This window comes from Monopterus albus, unplaced genomic scaffold, assembly GCF_001952655.1.
Source record: "Monopterus albus unplaced genomic scaffold, M_albus_1.0 scaffold269.1, whole genome shotgun sequence".
NCBI classification, from domain to species: domain Eukaryota; kingdom Metazoa; phylum Chordata; class Actinopteri; order Synbranchiformes; family Synbranchidae; genus Monopterus; species Monopterus albus.
The window spans coordinates 80,014-90,270 of record NW_018128149.1 but is presented as its reverse complement, the minus strand read 5'-3'; the positions used below and the strand labels follow the sequence as shown (position 1 = coordinate 90,270).

The following is a 10,257-nucleotide window of genomic DNA, read 5'->3' as shown; positions in this document are numbered from 1 at the left end:
CACACCTTCTTCCAAGCATTGTCTAAAATGTCCAGTACATGAACTTCTAGGGGGACAGCCCAAGATATTCTTGCTTTCGCCAGAAACAGATCAAGCTTCCGTACACACTTAGCTCAGCCTTACATAACTATTACAAATAATATCTATATATGAACTACATACTGTTCTATTACATATTACCTCTGGAACCTTGTTTATTTTTAACCACTACATTACCATAGGCCGTTCCTCCCCACAGCAATCAGACTGTACAATACATCACAATACATTGTCTTGTTCCTAAATATCTTTTTTGACTTGTGTCTCAGGGACAAACTGGGGAAGGTCTATTCTTGTTCTTGATTGTCTCTTACATACTATATTTTTGTCTGGTTTCTAGGTACCTGGATCTTGTTTTCTCAAGATATGTGTATGGTGTTTATTCTATGGTGTCATGTTGTTTTGTCCCTTACTGCTGCTGCAACACTGGAACTTCCCCACTGTGGGATCAATAAAGTTCTACCTACCTACCTACCTACCTAATCCCTTTATTTTCCCATGTAATTGTCTCTCTCTGAACTCCAGCTCCTGGTCTCAGCTGACTTTTATCTTACGTTAGTGTCTTTCATAATGTCAATATGTTCCAGAAGGATACCGCAGCTTGTGCTGTTCATAGCTGTGGTTGCCTTAAACTGTACTTGTTGGTGAATCTGCTGATGTTACTTAGTGTCCACACTGTGGTACTTTTAAGTCACTGCACCCTGTCAAACCACTACCAGAACCAGCAGGACAGCAGAGTTCAAACTGTTTCTTGCCCCTTTAAAAAAATAAAATAAAATGAGTTCATAGACTTTGCCCACTTTGGTTTTCTTTAAATATTTATTTCTCTGGTCGTCAGAGAAAAAAAAACTGTTAACATGAAAAAAAATTTGGAGTTTGGTGAATGATGGTGATCTATCAAACACTGTTTACAGCTGTACTTTGGGTCTGGTTCTGAATCTGATCACTATTTTCTCCTCTTAACAGATAAGAACTCGGACTGACAATTTGGATCACAAAGTTTAAACAAATACAAGTCTCTTCTGACTGGACGAGCTCTTCACCTCCTTCAGTGGCTGGACTGGTTCCCCAGCTCTGCATTCTCCAAAGACTTCAACCTGAGGTAACAAACACCAGCTGCAGAAGAAGTCTAAACCAGATTTAATCTAGATCTTCACAATATAACAAGATCCAAATAAGAATCTACCAGTGTAAATAGGTGTAATCAAAATCCTGACTATCTAAACAGGTGTAAACCTGGTCCAAACCAGGCTCTGCAAGTGTAAACAGGTTTGGAATAGTTAATGGCAATCTGAACACATCTCAAACAGATTCTGACAGTGGAAGTGGGTTGATGAGATCTGAAGGTTTGAAACCAGTTTACACCAGATCTAAACCAGATCCTGCTAGACTGAATGTGTTTAATCCAGATCCAGACAGCCCATTTTTGTTTAAACATCATTTTGGTTATAACAGTCGGAACGGATTGAATCCGTATTTTGACAGATTCTTGTAAATGTGTTAAAACCACATCAAACCAGACCTTTTTAGAGTAAACAGGTCTGAACCAGACCAGACTTACCTCTGCAGGTGTTTTTCACAGAAGGAGCCGAGTTGCTGAATCTCAGACTGGAAAAAGCTCTGAAAAACAAACGGGGACCGTCAGTCCTGGATGAGCTCTGAGATCTAAACATGTTCATGAAGCACAATGACTTTTTTATTCAAAGTCTAACAACTATCTGGGTGTTGATGGAGTTCAGGTTGGTTGAACTTTCTTCCAGTTGGTTCATTTGATCAGTGATGCTGTTCTCAAACCTCTGCAGCAGCAACAGCCTATGAAACACACAGAGGACATTCACACCAGTCGATCCTCATCCCAAAACTGAAGTGTTTACACCTGACATTTATCTCAAAGTTAAATCTGGTTCTCTGAAGAAATTCATACATTTTGCTCCTTTATGATCATCTAGGCTTTACAGATGTTTCTATGGTGTAACATCTGTTAGGCTACAAATATCTCAATGAGAACAAGCGAGTGTGCTTCTGCGCTGAACTCTAGCTGTTTCCCCAAGACAAAGTCCTGAAAAACGGTGGCACTGCATAATAAAAACATCTCCTCGGGTATCAGTCATAGGGTGAAGGTATTTGCAGTGTACTTACAGAACATGATCTCTGAAGCAGTCGTTCTTTCAGGCTGTTGTAAGTACATTCCCTGTACTCTGTCCATTGTTCTGTTACTTTGTGTAGTACTTCATGTGTTTTCTATGCTACTCGTCTTCATACTTTTTGAATCTTTATGTTACAGTGGTTTGTGGTTTTTCGACATTTCTTGTTCCTGACTCCGTATGTTACCCTGTGCAACAGTACTGTGGGCGGATTGACAGGTGTGTTGTACCTGTCCCAGTGGACATGTGTGAGCAGTGATGAGACATGTTGTTGATAGTCTCTCAGACACAGCAGGACATCGTTTTTAACTTTCTGCCAGCAGCCCTGTAAAGATATTTTCCAGTTTATCTTTATAGAACCTAAGGTTTTGAGCAGACATATGATATCAGTCAGAACTGATCATCAATCATGTGATCACTCACAGTAAAGTGTAGTTGTTCTCTGAAGCGTTCAAAGGCAGCTGTGATGCCCAAGGTCAGGTCTGACTCTGGCTCCGCCCCCGGCTCGTCCTCAGGCCTCAGTGCAGACTCTGAAGCAGTGAATTTTGACAGAACGTAAAAAGGCTCAAAGACAAGTCACCTATTTTTATTTTGTTTCCCCACTTCATTTATGAAGACCTGGTGTTTCTGTGGAAGTGTGAAGCCATGAAGAGTTTAATCAGAGTGAATTTTTTAAAGGAACCAAAGACAAAGACCTGCATCTGGAGCCACTCTCTTCCTGTCAGACCTGACGACCTTCTGCAAAACAAACAGCAAACAGGTGAGAGAAGGGAAAGGGCAGATCGTTCATGAATGAGTAACAAGAAGAAAAGTACCAGGGAGCATCCCAGTTCCCTTATTTGATCGGTCCTTGATCCCTGCTCAACATGGGAGTCGTTCAGCTCAGTCATCATGAGGGGTGTCCCAGAGCTCTGATGATCGAGGAGTGAGGAAGCTGCCTGGAGGAGATAGCATGACGATACACAAGACTGTCCTTTTATGGACTGACATCCTCTTATTGGAAATCTGTTGGTGTTTGAACGCTTCAGATGGAGGAGGAAAGGATGTCTCTAAAACTGTGTTTCCTTAGTTCCTCTCTCCTTGCATCTTATGTGGGCAGGACTAAGACGCAGTGAGGGGAATGTGGATGCACTTAAGGGAAGTGACATGTACTCAAAGTTGTAAAGCAGAGCTGCTTCCTCCAGACTCCCGTTTGTTCCCAGGAGACCGCTAGCTCTACCCCCCCACAAAAACATCTGGATTACATCCACTTGTCAGCCGGCTTCTCCTGTGAAACTAGTGTCTGACCCAAGTCGAATGTGGAGTGTTGGATCTGATCCTAGAGCAGCCCGGCTTTGTCCTAAAGTCTGAGTGGACGCGTGTCCATCACATTTAGAAATGTGCACAGTTATGTTTATTCATATGTGTGTGTGCAGTTACCTCAATCCTTGAGTTGTTGACCTCGCTGCCCGATAAGGACAGATGCTGAACTGGACAGCGAAACGACGCCAACGTATTGTTATGCCCTATCATGTGTAATAAAATACAATGGTTGTAACAAATGAACAAAATCTTTTATATTGTGCAATTAACTTTTAAAGATGATGATTAATTTATTATCAGTTAGGTTGAAAGAATTTAACCATGAAACGCTGTGTACAGCTGTAATGACTGACAGCAGCCATGTCGTCACCTGCTGCTACTTAGCTACACTTATGTGAACTTTAATTTTATTTTGTGGTGATGTAGTTTCTGGTAGTTCAGAGTCTCTGTGGTGGATTTGAGGCTCTGTAGAGATTTAGAGCCTCTCTGTGGTGATTTCCTCTTGTGGTGTTTGGTTTTTATTGTGAAAGGTTGTAAGCAGGTTCAGACCGACTCACTCTGGCTCTCTGGTTTGTTCTTGCTGTAGGATCGACCAGTGTGTTTGTCTGCAGAGGGGGTGGCCCAGACTGCACCACCCGTGTCTTCAGCATGGGGGGAGCTCTTTACTTTCTGCACAGACAGTCAAATGCTGTTTGTGAGCAGACAAGTATGGTAGACAGACAGACAGACAGACAGACAGGTGTACCAACAGCCGGGTACCATGAAGACTCTGGCAGCAGCCTCCTCCAGCTCCCTCTGATGTTCGTAGCTGAAGCTCAGCTCCACTGTCTGACCTCTGGTGTTGTTGCATCTGATAGGGTTGTTCAATTGGACGCTGAGGACCGTCTGTGACCCGGTAGACCCTGGGAAAACCCACAGAAGACACGTCTTGACAAATGGATCCAGAGTCAGTCACCTGTCCAGGTGCTGGTGAGAATCAGAAGCAAACAACACAGAACAGCTGCAAGAGATAATTTAAACAAACCCATTACATCTGGATAAGAACCACTGACCGTCATCTTTCATCTGGAGACTGTAATAATCCACCTCCTCCCTCAGCAGGTGGATGGAGTCCCACAGGAAACCCTGAAACACACAGTGTGCAAAAAAATTGGTCTGCAGTGGCACTGGTCTGCAGTCTAATGAAGTAAATGGTGTTAAATCTAGAAGAATCTTTACTAGAACTGTAGTTTCTGTCCCACCTCAGACTGCCACACTAACATTAACTATGTTGATCACACACAGTACTACTGCAGTACTACTACGTCTTGATGCAGCAGAGTGCAGTTTTCTACCTCAGGCTCATCAATAAAGAAGCTCACACATCCTGAGCCGAGGTTAAAATCGATCCAGAACTCATCCAGAGTGTCGTCTTCTGGTCGAAACAGCTGCAGGCGAAGAAAAGAGAAAAGCCTGGACGCACTTGAACGTGTGCTGAGGTGAATCATAAAAGTTTAAAGGGTTAAATAATTACCTGAGTGGAGTCCAGAAATGCTGTGAGACATGGCAAGGTGTAGACCCTGACAGACAGAGCACAGGGAAAAAACACATCAGGGAATGTCTCTTGGATTCACCAGAACCAGGTTTAATTAAGTTTATCACCTCCTCTGGTCTCCATGGCAACTGTTAACAATGTTTAGGAAATATCTGCAGTCCTGGAGAGAGAGAGACAGGTGTTCACTCAGACAGATGGGTGTTCAGATAGACGGATGTTCAGACAGGTGTTCAGTCAGGTCTTCAGACAGATGTTCAGACAGGCAGGTGGGTCACTCGCCCCCTCAAAGGTTCTGTCTTTGATGTCACAGAAGGCGTTGCTGATGTCAGGGCTGGAGAACCACTGATTGGCTCGCTCCTCTCGCTTCTTCCCAGGTGTCAGAAGACACAGCGCCTCTGTAAGGCTGACCTGCAGCTCATAGTCTGAAACAATGACAGCAGTCAAGAACAGCAGACATGGGGACAGCAGAGAGACCGGGCCTTGCCGTTCAGAGAGAAACTCACCTCCAGCTGTCAGAACTGCTGCTGCCATAGGGGATCTGTCACACAGGCAAATAGATTGATGATATAGGTCAGTAGTGAGTTTTGAAATGGGGTGTTTGTACAGACAGGCAGGGGAGACGAGACCAGAAAGACAAAAGATGTTAAACACTTGGCACATTTCCTGTATCAGTCAGACACAGAGCGGGTATTACAGTGTTTCGCTCTGGTTCTTGTTGTTCTGGATCAGTCTCCTCTGCTTGTGGCTCAGAGAACCCAGGATGCTGTTGAAGGTTCTGATGGCCTGAAGAGAGAGTGGGACAGACCATTAGAAACCAGTAGAGACCAGCAGAGAGTGGGTGAGAGTGGTACAGACCCGAACAGAGGAGTAGAGACCAGTAGAACCTACCTCCAGTCTCAGTGGAAAGTGGATTCCTGTCTGCACAGCAACCTGAGCCAAGTGGAGGAGGAGCACAGACAGCTGGCTGACTGAGAGGCAGACATGTGGAGAGGCAGACCGATTAGTTTAGAGGGTGACATGTGAAGCAAAGTGAATTTCTGACTGAAAATGAAACACACGTAGTGAAGGAACAAACCTGGGAGTGAAGCTTGACCCAGCAGCTGATGGACAGATGGGCAGTTACAGGAAGTCTCAGAAAAAAACACGAATGTCTAATTATCAAAAGTTAAACTTGGCTGTAAATGACTCTCATACAGTCCTGAAGTCCAAAGCCCCTGACCAGGGGGACACAGTTGTGTTCATTTCAGTGCGTTGTCTGAGATCAACCGGGTCTCATCATGAAGCAAATAAATGTGATAAATCTGAGCATACTGAGAATCTGTGGCCAGTTCAGGGCTGGTTTTCTGCTACAAGATGCCTGCTAACTGCTTTCCATGTGTCCAGTCTCAAGAAGCGCAGTATAGTCGACTGACAACATCAGAGCCTGGATGTAAATTGATCTTCCAAGGTGTTGAGAGGCATCACCAGGACACAGATCCCATAAAATTTAGGGGTAAATCAAGCTTGATGTGGCAGAAACATCGGAAAGCCTGTTGTACCAGCTTGAGTAGTTATCTGAAAGATCTGGAAATGGTGCTACTGGCATCATCGTGACCAGGTGCAAAGGCAACAAACTGCAGCCAATGAGGACACATCATCCAGCGGACCAGTATTGTAACTGGGCCTCACAGGAAGGACTGGACGGTGAGTCCTGTTTGTCTAAAACACTTTGAGCTCACCCCTACAGTGGTCAGGTGATGTGTGGGATCCTGTAACTGAATCATACTTCACCTACCCAGTATGCTCCTCACCAGGAAGTAGCTAAAGAACTCCTCAGTCAGGCTCACAAGGGGGGTGGAGCTTTTAACGAGTTCAGAGGTCAGCTGGTCATAGACTGCATTAAACCACAGTAGCACCTACACAGACAGGAAACAACAGCATCATATAAACACAGTGATGCAAGTAGATAGTGTTACTGTAAATGGTTGCAGATGACTCGATCATTAACAGAGTAGTACAGATCAATAATCGACAGCAATTAATAATTTATTATAGATTAGTACAGACTGATAATTGGTTACACAGATCAATAATGGTTAAGTAGGCTAGAGACTGACTGATAATGAAGACTGTTAAATGACAATATATTACTACAGAGTCATAATTGATAAGATTACTCCAGATTGATAAATTCATAATTGATTAGCAGATTGATAGATTATTAGACTGATAATTGATAATAAATTAGTACAGATCCATAATTGATTATAGGTTATTAGTACATCTTGACAGTTGATAATAGATCAGATTACCTTAGCAATCAGCCCATGGTCGATGAAGCTCTGCAGTTCCTCTCTGTTCTGTGACAGACTCCGTAAAGATGTCAGCACCACCAGGACTCTGCTGGAACCAGACCTGTGCAGCTCCTGTCAAACAGCAGCAGAGATGGGCCCTGGGGTTCTTCTCCAATATCAGAATGTTGCTGACTTCCTAACACCGGCTATGGTTATCCGGAACATATAAAGGTTCAGGTGATGTGGACATTCAAATCTGATATTTGACAAGTCACTTTGCATTTGAAGCTGTTTACTGAGAGATTTCAGAAGTATTTCATTTTTAAAGCAGGTTCATGTCCCGGACTAATCCTGCAGCAACATCACTGCAATCACATCCCATTTTACTGTGATCCAAGGCTGGAAACACTGTGGAGTTCAGTGTGGACCAAACCGGGATCACATAACGAGGCTGGAAGTGTCCCCAACACACCTGCATCAGGTACCTTCAGCCATATAATGCAGAATCAGTCGTGGTTTCAATTCTCATCTCATGTTTATTTCAAAATAAATGCTTGATGATATTCAAGATGATGTCATCCAGGATTATAAACCAATCGGTCCCCAGTCCATGTTTGAAGAAGAGTAACCAGGATCATTTCAGTGATTTGGATTAGTTAAAGCACACAGATGCCATCCTGTTACCTTGGTAACCAGCTGGTGCAGCCTGGCGAGGGTGCCTTTGGTCAGGCCTTCAGAACGGAGCACAGAAACCAGGTGAGACAAGTCTCCACGGCGCAGGCAGTCCTCTGTCTCCACCTCAAACTGACACACACAGAAAAATGGTTTTGTAGTTTTATTAGACTACGTTCACACTACAGGCTGATGTTACTCAAATCCGATCTTTTTGCCCAAATGTGACCCATATCCGATTTCCTTATGACAGTGTGAACAGCACAAATCCGATTTTTTTTTTTTCAAATCCGCCCCAGGCCACTTTCATATGTGATCCTAAATCGGATACATATCCGATGTTTTGCAATGCGACTTCAGTCTGAATGGCCATGTCGCATTTCGTGCGATTTTTATGTCATTGAAATGCGACATGCGTCACAATTCTGCGCTGGAGGAGGTGAGGCCATAAGCAATATTTGTGCTCTCCTCCTTCTTGATGTTCTTATTATTATTATTTCTTTATTTCGATTGCACATTAACTGGTACATCGCTACACACATGCTATCACGAGCCGCATCCATTTTTATTTTCGCAAACAGTACGCTGCGTCTGACGTCGCGTCCTCTTCTGCGCATGCGGGTCACCTCAGGACCGTATACCGTTCACACATGAGACAGATGGCAGTCGCATTTAAATGACAGTGTGAACAACAGCGCAAAAAAATCGGATTTCGGCAAAAAAAAAAAAAAAATCCGATCTGAGCATTAAGACCTGCAGTGTGAACGTAGATGTGTGGATTTTTTTTTAACCAGACTCTGTTGTTATAAAAATCACGGTGATGCTTTGTTTTCCATCTCCTCACTGCACCAAACTCCATTTAACCTAATTGTGACTTAAGGCTTTTTGTTAGATACTGAATAAAACGAGATTGTAACTGTTTTTGAGTTTTCCTGAAATCCGTGACAGCAGGGGGCGCTACAGCCTGCACTGTGTAACAGAGGGGGTGGACAGAATAACAAACAGCTGCAGAGTTTGGCTGAGGCAGCAGTTTTATGAACATTATATTCTGTGGGTGATATGGTTTATATTTGGTTCATAACTCCGTGCACCAACGTCCATTTGAATTTAGAGCGATTTAAGACTAAAATAAGGAAAGCAGAAATTTTAGCATACAGCACTTTTCAAAAATCAGATAGTTTGTTATATTACGTGAGATTACATTTTAAGAGACTTAGATTCAGACTGAAACCATGTTGAATAGACCAATAGCATAGGCTGAGTTCAGCTTATTCCGTTTTTTTCTGATGAATAAATCCGGTTCGTTTGTTATTGACCGATTTAAAAAATAAATGTGACTTAATATTAAACAACAAACAATCTTTACACAGTCCCCGTAACTTAAGTAAACTCTGTTTAAACACACTCGTTAATCATCCCGGATATTTACCATCTTGTTTGTCCGCGGCGCGACGGGAGTGGGCACAGCTGCGGCCTGTTATCTCATCAGAGCGTCGAGCCCGCGCAGCAGCAGCCACATGGATAAACCACCAACCACAGTTAGGAAGGTTTTATTTTAAATCATTGTGAATTCTAAGTGGATTTTTTCCCCAGAGGCTGAAAACATAAAACCGCTTCTTTTAACAAGGCGCCAATAACGTGAACACAAAAGTCTCCATGCGCTGGTCCAGAGATGATTATTGGTTCAACCTGAAAGACTCAGGATGAGTGTGAGCCCAGGCTGCACAGGCAAACAGTCATTTATCTTAAAATGCATTTTCTTTAATTTCATGTTTGTTCCAAAACCAGAAGTTGGGAGTTTATGGGCTATGAGTGAGAAAAAGGTGCAGCAGAAGGGTCATTCACTGTCTCACAGATGACCTTTGTTGTGTTTAGTTGCCCAGTCACTACCATACACTGACACAACCTCCCTGCCATGTTTACCATGGCAATGGTTAAACATTTCCTCTCTCTCATTGTCTGGGTCCTGGCTCCACTACTCAGACTCTCTCTGTTGTTGAGCAGACACAGGTCAGCCACCACCGTTTGTTCACGCTGGGCATCAGATTCAGAGAAGGGGGAGTTTGTACTCTAGTGTGGGGAAAAATTATGTATGCAATTAACTGTTAGATTTTTTTTTTTAATTCAGTGTAGTATATGAATGGCAAGGAAACAACTTCTAGCTTTCTAATATGAATTTACATCAATAAATAGCTGCTGTTTGTAAGTCCTACTGCTGTGGGCCTGTGATAGACAGAGGTTGAGGCAACAGGCAGAGGCTCGGGCCGCAGGGACCAGCTGAAGCCGCAGGGCG

At 43.4% G+C, this 10,257-nt stretch overlaps 1 protein-coding gene across 7 annotated transcripts; it reads right to left on the bottom strand.

Moving 5' to 3' along the window:
* Positions 1 to 846: 846 nt before the first annotated feature.
* On the bottom strand, positions 847 to 10,248 carry LOC109972751 (synaptonemal complex protein 2-like). 7 transcript variants are annotated; one of them, XM_020621857.1, is made up of 24 exons: positions 10,146 to 10,248; positions 9,394 to 10,034; positions 7,977 to 8,096; positions 7,311 to 7,424; positions 6,810 to 6,914; positions 6,095 to 6,149; positions 5,908 to 5,987; positions 5,714 to 5,802; positions 5,523 to 5,557; positions 5,299 to 5,441; positions 5,127 to 5,179; positions 4,999 to 5,044; positions 4,820 to 4,912; positions 4,538 to 4,610; positions 4,245 to 4,387; positions 4,043 to 4,154; positions 3,603 to 3,688; positions 2,999 to 3,121; positions 2,879 to 2,921; positions 2,607 to 2,713; positions 2,414 to 2,508; positions 1,752 to 1,851; positions 1,601 to 1,659; positions 847 to 1,136 (listed from the first exon to the last, which is right to left on the bottom strand). In XM_020621857.1, exons 2-24 carry the CDS (start codon positions 9,394 to 9,396, stop codon positions 1,088 to 1,090), a joined length of 1,926 nt encoding a protein of 641 aa, XP_020477513.1. In that variant the 5' UTR covers positions 9,397 to 10,034; positions 10,146 to 10,248; the 3' UTR covers positions 847 to 1,087. The 7 variants fall into 7 exon arrangements, 6 of the variants coding, with proteins under 6 accessions (XP_020477513.1, XP_020477514.1, XP_020477516.1 ...); XM_020621858.1 differs by having other exon boundaries at positions 1,755 to 1,851; positions 9,394 to 10,248; XM_020621860.1 differs by having other exon boundaries at positions 4,847 to 4,912; positions 9,394 to 10,248.
* Between the last annotated feature and the right edge of the window lie 9 nt (positions 10,249 to 10,257).